At 37.4% G+C, this 13,570-nt stretch overlaps 1 protein-coding gene across 2 annotated transcripts in view; it reads left to right on the top strand.

The window, feature by feature from the left end:
• Window positions 1–13,570, top strand: part of ARFGEF1 (ADP ribosylation factor guanine nucleotide exchange factor 1) — a 92,252-nt gene that overhangs the window by 35,089 nt on the left and 43,593 nt on the right. Inside the window, exons 4-8 of one of the 2 annotated variants that reach the window (XM_048061827.2) lie at window positions 88–234; window positions 9,210–9,389; window positions 11,402–11,675; window positions 12,227–12,340; window positions 12,942–13,114. In XM_048061827.2, coding sequence (XP_047917784.1) covers window positions 88–234; window positions 9,210–9,389; window positions 11,402–11,675; window positions 12,227–12,340; window positions 12,942–13,114 — 888 coding nt within the window. Of the gene's footprint in view, window positions 1–87; window positions 235–9,209; window positions 9,390–11,401; window positions 11,676–12,226; window positions 12,341–12,941; window positions 13,121–13,570 lie in introns of both variants that reach the window. The other variant, XM_048061826.2, reaches the window with a different exon arrangement.

The following is a 13,570-nucleotide window of genomic DNA, read 5'->3' as shown; positions in this document are numbered from 1 at the left end:
ATTAGAGCTATCAAATATATTTATTTATTCTAATGAAAAGCTGACTTCATTTTTTTAAGCTCTTATTTATGTTTTTTTCCCTTCCAGAAACTTATAGCATATGGGCATCTGACAGGGAATGCTCCAGACAGTACAGCTCCAGGCAAAAAATTAATTGATAGGATTATTGAGACAATATGTGGCTGTTTTCAAGGTCCTCAAACAGACGAAGGGGTTCAACTACAAATAATAAAGGTAATACAATTAACCACTACTTACAGTATTTATAGTGGTAACAACAGGAAGAAATTCATGACCTCAGAATTCAAAAGCAGAGATGTTTAATTTGTAAATATAATGATAGTTTTTAAATGCTTCCTTGATTCTGTTTGCTTGAGGTGGAAGCTCCCTATGTTATGCTCCTTTCCCTACTTTCTGCTATTGCATGTCGAGTGAATTCATGGTTGTGACACGAAGTCTTGTGCATAGACCACTGGATGAAACTTCATTCATGGCAAATCAGTGGAGCTCTCTAATTGTAAAGAATTACTATCAAATAATCCTGTACTCCCAGCGGGGAAGATGGTAATTAAGAAACAGCTTTTAAAATCCATTTTGAAATTATTTTATGAAATGCAATTAGACCTGGCAGTCAGTTGTTACCATGGTAGCTTTGTGGTGCTGTGTCAGAGACGTGTGCTTGAAAGGTTTCTTTGCATAGCTTACATAAACGCTACATGTGGTATTTGTAGAAATAAGTTTTTCTGGGGGACTCTAACTGTTTTCTGGTTGCACTCATTAATTATGGGAACTTACTATGGGAAATTATTATACCAAATAATGGAATTTAGCTAATGGAAATATAATACTTTATCCCTGTAACAGTAGTCTTTGAGTGGTTGTGATGTGAGCAGTAGTGAAGAATACAGTAAAAAGCAGTTAAAAGGAATGGAGTGTTTATTAGCTCATATTCTTGTATATAGGTGTCCTGAGGTGTCGATGTTCTTGCTGATTATATTTGTTTGTTTTACTGCAAAGATGGTACTTTTTCCTCCTGTTCCTTTTCATTGCTCCAGTCCTCCTTTTTCTTGATACCCTGCTTCTCCAGCAGCTGGTTGTTAAAAGTGTTTCTGCCCCTAGTTGTCTAGGTTTGTTGTTCCATTTTGCCCAAGCATTTTAAGACATTTTTCATCTTGCAGGGGGAAGTTTTTGTTGATTTTCATTTTCAAAGGCTGAAACCATTTTATTTCCCTTTTGCCTTCTCTCCAGATGTTTTCCTGTTCTGGTCCTTTCAGCCTTTAGCCTGTTACCTGGGCCAGGATGTTAACAAAATTAACTTCCTGCCTGAAAGGGGATGTCTGTGAGCTGGAATTCTTTCTGTCCAAGAAAACAGTTGAGAAAGTCAACTCTTCAACAATTGTAAAATGCATTAAGCATATAAATTAATTTAGTGCTTTCATTTTTTGACTGTTTAGACTTAGCATGCTTATTCCAAGTATGTTGGAATTCCTGGCAAGCTGCAGAGTCTTGCTTTGGCTCCAGGTTTGTCCAGTGATTGTACACTATAAAAAGCATCAAAATAAATTATCTTAGTGAAGACTGGAGCTTTTGACTTCCTCCATGAGCAGTAATGAAACCTAATAGTCAATCATATTGTATTAGGCTTCATAACTCTTTAGTTCCAGGCTGTGGACCCAGCTTCTCCAGTATGATTTAAAGGATGGATCACACGCCTTTTAAAACGTGGCAAGTAGTATGTTCTCTGAAAAAGTTTAATTCCAACAGGGAGATAGAAGGTGGAGGATCTGGGTCTCCCACTTTCTGCACTGGCACTCCCAAAATATTATTCGTAACATGAGCAGTGCGTCTGTGTGGCAGCTACATCACCTGCACCACTGTAAAATCAGAACGCTGATCACTCCGGCACCTTCCTCCCTGGGGGATTGATTATCTTGGTTCTGCATGCTGAATAGACAGCCCTTACGTGGTGTGCTGCCATCCACCCAAGGTCTGTGAGCCAAGGCTGGGTAAGAGTTCACACCTGGAGCTATTTGTCAGTTTCTGGATGGCTTTCTAGTGGCAGAGTCATCGTAAGCATGTTCCCAGCAACCAGAGCAGCTTAGGCATTCTGAAATACCTTTCTGCTGACCTGCAAGGAAACAATCCTGCTGAGGAATGTAGCTTGTCTCAGTGTAGGTATCTAAGCTTAGAGTTACGTCTGACGGTAGCCTTGACGGTGGGTGGGCAGCTTACCTTATCTGCCTGTTTCTGCTCATCTGTTCTCATCTCTAATCCCCTCGTTCTTCATCTGCAAACTCCGTGATGAGCCACACTGGGAAATTGGCCTTTTCCCCTTCCTTCCTCCTGTAGTTTAGCTTGATCTGATGTAATTTTGATGTCAAGCTACGTAAATGCTTTTTCAGCTGTAAGGGTGAGGATTGCCAGGAGCAGAAGGAAAGCAAAAAATTAGGCTAGTGCAATGACATTATGGAAGGTGTTTGACACTTGGAAGGTATTAATAACAATTGGAAGGTGTTTATTAAAATTAGGTTCAAGGAAGAGAGGTGGCTTCAAACATACCTGCCTTCAGGCTTGTTTTGCTGGGGCTGCTATGGTATTTGTGGTTTGTGTCCATAAACTTCTTCCTGACACATGCAGAGGTTTCAGCTGAAGTTGTGTTTCTGTCTGGCCTTACTGTTCCTGAATAACTACTACGTATGACAAAAAATAAGTTGTACAAAAAGAATAGGGGTGGGGAAGAGGATGGGACATGAGATCAGCTGTGCTCACAAGTGTTCTCTTTGCTTGGCGTGCTGTATAGCAAGTATTTGTTATTATCTAGATACTCTCCCAGCTTAACTTGCTCATGTTTGGCAAAGAAAAAAATATTTGTTTGCTTGATATCTGAAATTTGAAAAATCGAATGTTACTTGAGTGACTGCTTATTGAGTCCTCCATGTACTGTAAACCGTAAGGTCAGTCCCGGTAGTCATGCTCTCTATTGGCCAGTATCAGTAGAGGAAGAAAAGTTGAATCAAACATTGACCACACAAACAGCCTTTTGAAACTAACCAAAAATAAAGAACAACTCATGCCTGGCTTACAGAATGGGAAAACTGTAAACACTGACTAATTCTGAGGAATAAGGAGAATGGTTATAGGTTTGAAAGAACTAAGAAAAAAGAAATTTGTGTGAAAGCAGATTTCAGAAGACCCTTAGAAAAACTTCTCAGTTCAGTATCCTGTTGTGTTCCAGTAGTGTGAAATGCTAACAAAATAACTTACTCATCTGCAGTATCCTGTAGTTGTGTGGTCATTATTTCCTATAAAAAGGTTATAGAAAGTTTAATTTTTCCTTCTGAGTTTAAAAGAACCTGTGGGTTATTGAAGGATTTAAGAATCAAAATAATGATGTAGGAGGGTTCGTTCTGGATTCTTTGTATTTTTAGGCATCCATGTGAAGTTCAGGGCTAGGACTGGTTACCTAACCTGCAAATGCTGTCCTGCAGGTTTGTAGTTCCGCTTTTTAGAGGATTACACTTGGTTGGACATGAAATACTTCTGTTTTGGAACATACATTGATTCTAGTTCATTTTGAACAGCCAACCTTCCAGTGGTAAAACCAAATAGAACTTTATACTCTTCATTTACTTTATAAAGTATTTATTTTACATTCTTTATATCCTCTTCCACAGGACTCCTACTAGCACATAGTTCTCCTGTTCTTTTGCAGTCCTCACAGTCCTAATCCTCACAGTCCTAATCCTTCATGTGTTTCCAGACTGGCAGCTGGTTGCATGCTTGTGAATGGTGGATTATTTTTTAAGATTAATCTTAAGTGGAAAAAAAATAGTTTTAATTAAATACTAGATGTTAACTAAGAATCCATTATTACTGGAATCTGGTGTAGAATCTAGGATACAACTCCGATTTTAAATCACTGTCTTGACTGTGAAAACATTCTGGAAGTAAGCACTGTGTTTTTCTATTTTTCACATCTTCGCAGTGTATCTCCTTAACTTACCAACTTTCAAAGTTGGTAAACAAGGTTAGGTAAAACAGTTCTGTAACGCTATGGTGAATGTGTAACGTATATGATTGAGTAATTTGGAAATGGTAAAGCACGACATCATCTTATTTCCTCACAAAGAAAATGTGGCTTGGACAAACACTGCGTTCTGTGTGATTTTGGTGTCGTTCATGTTGAAAAGTGGTTTATCCTTGAAGGTTGTTCAATGCATTTGCTGCTCTGTTGTTTAAGTACTTCTGTCTCCTGTGTTTCTCCAAAAGTCAGTCCCTAGTAACACATCATTTCTTTATAAATTAATGTTTGGACTTTAAGTAGAGTATTGGGTATTTAAAAAAAAAAAAAAAAAAGATAATGCTCTTTTCAAAAATGTATTTATTTATAGTTAAAAATAACCCTATAGCCTTTCTCAAAGAAAACTGAATGATGTGGTTCCAGTGGCCAATCCACTACAGAGAAGCATTAGGGCCGTTGTGTTTTATGTTCTGTCTCCAGTGCTTGAGAGTCCCCAGACAACTGAATTATGGTATCTTACCCCAAGAAGGTCTGTGCTGATCAGATGACTGCTATACAGTGTCATAAATCTTCCAAAGATAACATAGTTAGCTGAGAGGACAAAAAGAATGAGCTCAGTTGAAAACGAAGCTTTCTAGCAGTATGTATGTAGGTGTACCTGCCTCTTGTGTGTTCTTAAATCACTTCTCCTGGTTGTGTCTTTTACCATAACCATTCTGTTCTTGCAGAGTATTCAGTGTGAAAGGAATGAAAAGTTTACAGGTGCAGATAGATGCTGGATGTTTTTTTAATAGAGAATGTTAATTTTGTTTACCTTTTAAACTAAGTTAGTTCTGCATCACAAATCACAGTACTTCCTGTACTGTTCTAATATACTCGTTTTACATAATATTAAATGCACTAAATATGCAAACGTGCTCCAGGCTGAAGGAAAAAGCAACATGGATGTCACAAAAATATGGTAATTTGTAACTCAAATGATCCTGAAGATTTTTTTCCTTTTCCAAACCCACCTGACGGTTGTTCATAAAAATAAACAAGCTTTGTTGCTGTGAGCTAGGTAGAGGCACAAAACAATCGGGTCTGTATCAAGCACAGAACAATAGGTGTGAACAATTGGAAGGAAAGCATAAGGAAACGATCTCACAGTCAGGATGATAGCCTGTAATCTCAGGACAATGAGAGCTTGATTGCTGTAGGTATTTTTGCAGGCTTTGTGACAAAGAAAGTTTTTATGGAAGGATCTGAAGAATAATGAGGTAGTGCTAACAGCCTGTGTACAAAGATTTCATCTATGCCTACAGAAGAGCAAAAGGGAGTAATGCAGTAAAGTATGCATTTTTTTTAATCATCTCTCCTTAGCATACACTGACAATAGTTGAATGAAAGCAGGTAAAGCTAAGTGTGTCCAGAAGGAATGGGAACTTGGTTGCAAATCTTTACCTTGCTAGAAAAGAGCAACCTAATGCTGCAACTCCAGGTCAGCAGAGCCCACCGAGGAGCTTGCTGTTGTGACCCCTGTAGAGAGGCATTTTTCTGTTCAGGTTTTGCTCCCAGCTGTTGCCCTTGCCCTACCTCATCCCTTGTTCAGACATGCATTTAATACGTTAAACCAATTAAACTCACTTTAAAACACAACAAAACAAAAATACGCCACCAGAAAAGGAAGGGGGATGGGTGTTTTGGTTTAGTTTATTATTATTTTTAATTGTATTAATATATTGTCATTAAAATGGCAGAGGTGGCTTCATGCCTGTTGCAAAGTAAGCAGTAAGGGTATGGTTGGGAGAAAAGCAGACCTTTTGTTGTTCCGCTTCTCAAGGACCTACATCACCACGTCGCAATTTGAGATTTTGTATAATCCCGCCGAACTGGGGACTGTTGCTACAGTGATTGTCTTTACTCATCGGAACCCCTGTCTCCCTCTCTGTGTTGGATCTAGTAGCTGTTTGGCCACAGAGAAAGGTCAGAGAGTAATCTGATGAAAACTGATAAGTGAGGAAGGGAAGGATTAGTATTTTAACAGATGAGCTGATGGGTTTCAGAGGAGCAGTACTGCTGCTCCTGACTGTAGCCTGTGGTTTCTCAGGGTTAGTTGTCACATCAGTAAGGGTGTGCTTATCTGTGACACAGAATGAGGAGACGTTATGTAGGGCATGACATCGAGTTGAACCCTTAATGAAAGATCAAAGTTAAAAATGCTTATCAGTTTACAATTACGTATGGTAGTCATTAGGGTTCGTTTTCTCAAGTGCCTGAGCAGGAAAGAAAGCCAGAGGAGCGGCCGTCAGGACCTCTTGTAGGCATGTTGAGCTCACTAATAGGTATCTGCAAGGAGAGTCCCTGCTGGTAAGACTGATTTCTCAGCATGGAAGACGGAGTTATTCAGTGAATTTGTGGTACTATGTTGGACTGTCAGGAGGAAAGTGCCTGTATGTACGTACCTTTCTTGCCTCCACACCTCCTTAGCAGGTGGCATGGAAAGAACCAAGCTCTAGTAGTCAATAACACACATACTGAAGAAACTTATAAAATTCAGGCTGTTGAGCCAACTAAAACAGCACATAATCCATCTGTAGCCTGGTCAACTTTTTCTACTAGTAAGCATTATCTCCTATTATTAAAAGACAAAAAAATGAAGACTCCAGTGAACTGCAATGCAAGCTAAAACTGGGCTTTCAAATAGCAAATCGTTCATCACCTGAGTTTAACAAGGATGACAACTACAAGCTGTTTGTGGCTTGTGGCTTTCTGATTGTAGTAGTGCTTTGGTAAAGGGGGGGGGGGGGGGGAGAGCAGAGCTGTCTGTTTATGTTTACCTAAACCCCACTTGTTTAGGTTGTCCTCTCAAGAGTTGCCAATTTTACTTTTTAAAAACTAGTATAGACAAAGTTCTTCAAGGTTACTCCTCTTTCAGAATTATTAATTAAAGTTTTACGGAGCTGTCTGTTTTGACCTCTCAGGACTTTTCATTCAGTGATACACACAACTTTAAAAAGCAGAGTGCTAAAATACCCGCGGGCGTGCAGCCTTTCCAGCCAGGTGGGAGAGTACAGGATCTAGTCGCTGGGAGCTACCTGCCTGCAGGTCAGCCACGTGTAGGGGGGAGTTGGAGAGGTTAGCAGAGCCGTGACTGATACGAGGAGCTTTGGGGATAAATTTGGGAGTGTGACAGTACTGTAACATAGAGGATGTAGGTATGTTACCTGAACAGAAGAGACATGCAAGTATAAAGAATGGGATTCAGCATGTTTTAACTCAGTATCTCAGTATGCGAGTCTCATGAAGCCACCAGAAACTCCTAGAAGTAAGGGAGAAGTGGAACAGTACAAAGTACTTAATGAAAGATAGGGAAAATACAATACATAGCAGTAGGTGTGCTAGGGCAGTATAGAATATATGGGGGGAGAGGGGAAGAGACAGGTGGTGAATATTATAAATATATAAATAGGTTTTGGCAGCGGATTTTATTTTGGTGGCACTGGATTTTGTTACAGCTTTTATATGTCGTCCTCCCTAAATTATGCTTTCCAGTAGCAGAAGCGGGGTGTTGAAAGTTCTGTGGAGATACTGAATTGTTGCACAGAGAGGGTCAGAATTCAGGATGGTGCTGTGAATTTCAGTTTACCACTTCCTGGTTTTTAGAAGGTCAGTCAGTGACATATAAACTGGACTTTGGGAGGAAAAATAGTATCAGTGATGGGAGACTTCAGGTCATTTATGAAACAGTTGTCTACAGTTTGTCCGCCCGTGTGATACCTTCATGTTAGTTGGTTGGGTGTTGTTTTTTTGTTTTTATTTCTTTATTAATTTAAAGAAAAGTTTTCTAGTGGCATTTAGGTACTACTAGTTTGTAGATGGTAGCATGAGATGCAGTTTAACGGTCATGCAGATAACAATGTATTTTCTCCAATAAGAACAGTAAGCACAGTCACCCATCTATGTGTCTCCACAGATGAGAGAACTGTGGCACCACAGGTAGAATAAGAAGGGACCTGCAGCAGTCTGGTTATCCAGGAGCAGCAGTCAGAGTGGCAGCTCAGCGAGATGGGTCTCTGATTTTTAAAGTGTTTGAGTCAGAGATGGGTGCTCTCGGTCCACTTGTTGGTACCATTTGTGGACGGGGATGCTGACGATGCTGTAAGAGATTCTGTAAGTGGAACTAGGCATGGGTTGATGAGTAAATTAAACAGCACTTCAAATAATTTTTGTTTTTAACTTTGATTAAAGTTTAACTTTAAAAACGCCTTTTCAATATACAGGCTTTCTGGTGCTTCCAGTCTTACCTTCCCTAAACATCCCATGTAATCATTAACTGTCATTAACAGTGGATAAAACTCTTCCCAGTTTTCTGGCACCTTCTACTGGAGTACAGTGATCAGCGTACATGATTGTGCTGTTGCAAACAATCTCTTCCCCTTTCCTTAGGCTTTCCAACACACTCTTCTGACAGTGTCTTTGCACCTAGTCCTCAGCTTTACCTGCCTCTATTTCTGCTCTTCAGTCCAGCCTACCTCTACCTCACAAGTGTTCTTTAATTCTTTATTACTTGATCTTTCAGGAGCACATTTGCGTATTTTTTGTAAAGTAAAAAAGAAGCAGATACTAGCTCAAGTGGAAAGAAGGAAGTGAGTTTCTACAGAGAAAGCAATACAATATTCTGACATACCCAAAAAGAATGTTTAGAAGGTGTGCTTGTGCCTCTCGTAACTGCCTAATCATATACTTAATCTCTGTTCTTCAGATTTACATTTATTTGTAAAACTTTTGGACCATTTGGATGGCTTTCTGTGTTTTCACAGGTAGTCTGTCATTCACGTTCTGTGTTTAGAAAATTCTAGGGCAGCTTTTATTAGCCACCTGATAACTCCATTGGTTACTCACTGCTGTTACATGCTATGAAACACATTTCCTATATACACTGATTAAAACACTCTGCTTAGCGTATGTTAACATAACTGGTATGTATGATGTTCTGATATGGCTAAAAAAATCCTTGAAAAAATTAATTAAATTACAGCTAAAGATATGTACTTATTTATATTTTAAAACTAATCCAAAACTGACATTTATTCATTTGCAGACTATTTCATTGACAGAAAATTTTTGACTGGAAAATACATATGTTTGTTTATTTAGGCTTTGCAGACTATTTCTTTGACTGGAAAATATATGTTTGTTTATTTAGGCTTTGCTCACTGCAGTAACATCTCAACACATAGAAATCCACGAAGGAACAGTGCTGCAAGCTGTAAGAACATGTTACAATATCTACCTAGCAAGCAAAAATCTCATAAATCAAACCACAGCCAAGGCCACTTTAACGCAAATGCTGAATGTCATATTTGCACGTATGGAAAATCAAGCAGTGAGTATCTCAGTATTTTTATGTAGAAAATAGATCCTAAAAGCAAACCACCTTGAGAAATTTGTTTTGTCATTATTATTTTTTTATAATAATTTAATAATTATTTCGTCATTATTATTAAAGCTTCTGGGCTTTCCTAACTAATGTAGCTTTGAAAAAGAATCAAATATCTTATCTTATTCTTTTTGCGTTTTGCTATCTGAAATACGTATGAAATGTGTTTGGGGTGTTGTATAGGATTTGAAATTCTGAAAGTGGGCCTCTACATTTAATGGATGTATTTGGCTTCAGTTTCTGTTCTCAGGCTGTCAAGAAGTGCCACACTACCTGCTTAACACTGCATATAGAATAATTTAGTGTTAGTGAGATACTCAATTGTTGTGATGATAAACACTGAAGAAGTAATTCATAATTAAAACAAATACAACAAAAAATAAAAGACAGAACCCTTCCAAGTCGTGTAATCACTTACTTTTTTTTAATGCTTTAATGTGGAGCAGTCACTTACAGATACTTGTGTCGCTGAAATTGCTGTAATGAGTGGTCAGCAGGAATACCACCAACATGGCTTGTGGCTTCCGCTGCTCATAATAAAGATCAATAAGGCAAAGTGATTGTCCTTATTCCTGTTAAAAAACAAGAACAACAAAAGTGGATGTTCAGATTGGAAAGCTGCTTGAATTCTTAGCTAGTTGTAGAAGTAATTCTGCTGTACTGTTACAAACTCGTAAGTTTTCTTTAAGATTATGTAGTGGATCGAAGCTTGTACTTGACTCCCTCTCAGAAGCAACTGCTTATTGGAACACAATGCCATCACACTCAGAGATTTATGATATATTTACGATAAGTAATGGCAAAAGCCATCCAGTTACACGAGTACTTTGGGAAATCAGTGTAGTTGCTGTCTTTTTAACCAACTCATTAAAGAAAAGGATTATTATTATCCTACACTGGCAGTCTTTGTTTTTGCTGGACTGTAAGTCTAGTCTTTATGCAAGCTGATAAGCTGTTCTGCTTGTTCTGCGTACTCTGGGCAACTTTTTTAATATGATAGCTGCCAAAGGGTGGAAGGAATTATTTAAGCTGTAACTTGAAAGGCAGTATCTACTCAGGGCACCCCAAAAGATATATCATAGAAAGCTTTAAATGGAAGAGTAAAGAGCTGAGATCACGCTAGCCAAAATGACAGTATAAACAGTTACAAAACTTTTGGTAAACACTGGTCTCTGCAGGGATAGAAAGCCAGTCATTAGAGCATCACCTCAAAGGACACCCAGCTTTGGTTTGACTTCAGTAACTGTTGTCTTAGCCTGTTAGACAAATTACATATTCTCTTCTCTTTCCAGGGATTCCAGTGTGAGAAATCATGAAATTCAAAATAGCCTTTGTCTTTTTTTTTTTTTTTGGCATGACAGTTTCTTTCTAAGGATCTGTCTTCTGAAGTCCTGTGGAAGTGCAGCCCTTCTTCTCACTTTTAACTCCTGTTTTTTTTCTTTTTTTTTTTTCTGTATGTTCAGTCAGTTTGCTACTTCTATTTTTCCCTTAACACCAGAGGTTTGCAGGATAGGAGAAAATGAATCTTAAGTTTTCCTATGTGTTTCTCTTAGTGAGAGCTTTAAAAAACAAAAATAAGAAATTGCCCTTTATGTTTCTCCATACAAGCCTTGTATATTGTTAAATCTCCTGACTGAACTTCCTTGTTGGACAGGCAGACAACTCTTCTTCCTATACTAGATGTACTTTTGTCATCCATTATACGTAGTGAAGATACAGTAAGTGTAAATGTGCATAGTTGGGAAGCAGCCCTCTTGCAAAGACTAAGCCTGTGATATTATATTTTTTCATAATAACACAAATGATACGTGTGCTTAAACTATTACAGGTTTATGAAGGCAATGTTTAAGCACAGCCTATAGAGATTCCATGTTTATTAAATAACATATGCAATGTGTATATAGCTCATTGTTTTGTTTTGATGATAAATTTTTTGTGTAATTGCAATGTATTTGTAGCTTCAGGAAGCCAAACAGATGGAAAAGGAAAGACACAGACAGCAACACCATTTACAGCAGTCTCCAGTAAGCCATCATGAGCCTGAGTCACCTCAGTTGAGACATATTCCAACACAGACTGATCAGCTGTCTAAAGAACATGAGAGAGAGCTTGACCACAACACAAATGATGTGGACAAGAACCTTCAAGAAGATTTAGAGGCAGAAAATGGATCTGATATTTCTAGTGCTGAAAATGAACAGACAGAAGCCGACCAAGCCACAGCAGCAGAAAGTAATCAGTGTGTATTTCTGTTTTATGGAGGGAGGGAAAAGGTCTGTAAAAAGAAAGGCTGAGGACTGTCTTTTTTCACCTCCCAAGCCTGGAGTCAGGCATATAGATATTTTTTAATAATTGAGTGTAGAACTTGTTATCACTGTTAAGCTTTATCACAGGTATCCTTTAATCTTAGGCTCTCATACTCTTGTAGCAAAGATGCCTCTTTGCACCTGTGTGACGTTATGAAAGTTGTGATGATGTTATGAAATGTTAAGAAAATAACATCTCAAAGCCAGCAGCTTTTGGTGTTTAATGTAGGTAAAAATACAAAATGGATGTATTTGTCTTTTGTTGGCATAGGCCTGTGTATTAATTACCATTTACAAGTTAAACATTGGAATGTTTGTGCTCTACAAATATTGTTTTCAAAACATCCAGACACTATGTTGTTGTATTTTTAATGTATACTCTTCTATTAGTAGATTTGTAATTGAATTTTTAAGTATTAAATGCAAGTAAAATATTTCCTTAATTTATTAATTTCTCAGTATTTCATTTTTTTTAAGATCTTTCTAAAGCTGATGGAGGAACGTATGATGGTGAAAGCAATGATTGTGAAGAGAAGGCGCAAGAAATTGTGGAAAGTATTGTACAAGAAATGGTGAACATAGTAGCTGGAGGTATTACATTAATATATGACTGCAGTATGAATCTTGACATTAAAGATTATTTTAACATGAATATTTAAAATACATCATTGTTTATATAATATTTATATGCTGAAGAAAATACTTTCAGTTGTCTGACCTTAGCTGGGTGTTATTTAGCAATAAAATGGGCAAGATTTCATGCATTAATTTACACTTTCTATACTGAAGACGAATGTTGTTTAAAAAAAAAATCTAGCTTGTTTTATTTTTCTATTTCGTTCCTGCATAATCTCTTCAAAAATGGGCCCGTCTTTGTAGTAGCAGTGAAGCATTAAATTTTGAGTTTGTTGAGAATTGTATATATATAATCTGTGACTTTTTCTTTCCTCATACTTGTAGGAAGCTTGTTAGAATAGTGAACCTGGCAATGTAAAGTTCTGAGTTGTTTTTGATCATAATTTTCATTATTTAGATCTTTTTTAGTTATATAAAGCCATATAAATTCCACCTTCAGCTCCTCCTTATGATACTTTTGCTTCTGCTAGTTTTTGTATTTAAACATTTGATTTAAGCTCTTTTTACCTTGCATTCTTACTTAACCCTTGTTATAATTTTGTTTTCTTTCTGCTAGATATAGAAGGGACCGCTGAAAGTGCAAGTGGTGATGGCACGATTGTAACATTAGAGGACGGCAGTGACAGTGAAAACATTCAGGCAAATGGAATTCCAGGGACTCCAATTTCTGTTGCTTATACACCATCTTTACCAGATGACAGATTGTCTGTCTCTTCCAATGATACTCAGGTACAGGCAGGTATAAATTAGGAAATACTGAAAAAGAGTAAAATATTTTAAGAATTGCACAACACTTGCGCAGAGAATGTTTGATATAAGTCCATAAAATAAATTACTCAGATGAGTTCAAGTATTGTGGTGTTCTAAACATTATTTTATTTTAGTGCAATATATAAATTTATTTTTTTTAAATAAATATTTGTATGTGATGGCTTTTTTTTTCTCCTGACTACCATATTTTTAGCTGCAGTGTTAGAAGTGTTTCAAGATTAGAGAACTCTTAGGTTTTTCAAGACGCTCCTAAGAAACAATAAAACTAGCATTCAAATACACATTTAGTAAAGAGTGTAACCTGTTATAGACATACTTGTATAATTTTCACATGCTTTTTTTCACATGATAAATATAATTTTCAAGCCCATAGCATGCTGTACTGCTATGATTCTGGATAAAAAGCTTTGTCTG

The sequence above is a fragment of the Anser cygnoides genome, chromosome 2, assembly GCF_040182565.1.
Source record: "Anser cygnoides isolate HZ-2024a breed goose chromosome 2, Taihu_goose_T2T_genome, whole genome shotgun sequence".
Lineage (NCBI taxonomy): Eukaryota > Metazoa > Chordata > Aves > Anseriformes > Anatidae > Anser > Anser cygnoides.
Note: the sequence above shows the minus strand (reverse complement) of the source record. Positions and strands in the feature narration are given on the sequence as shown.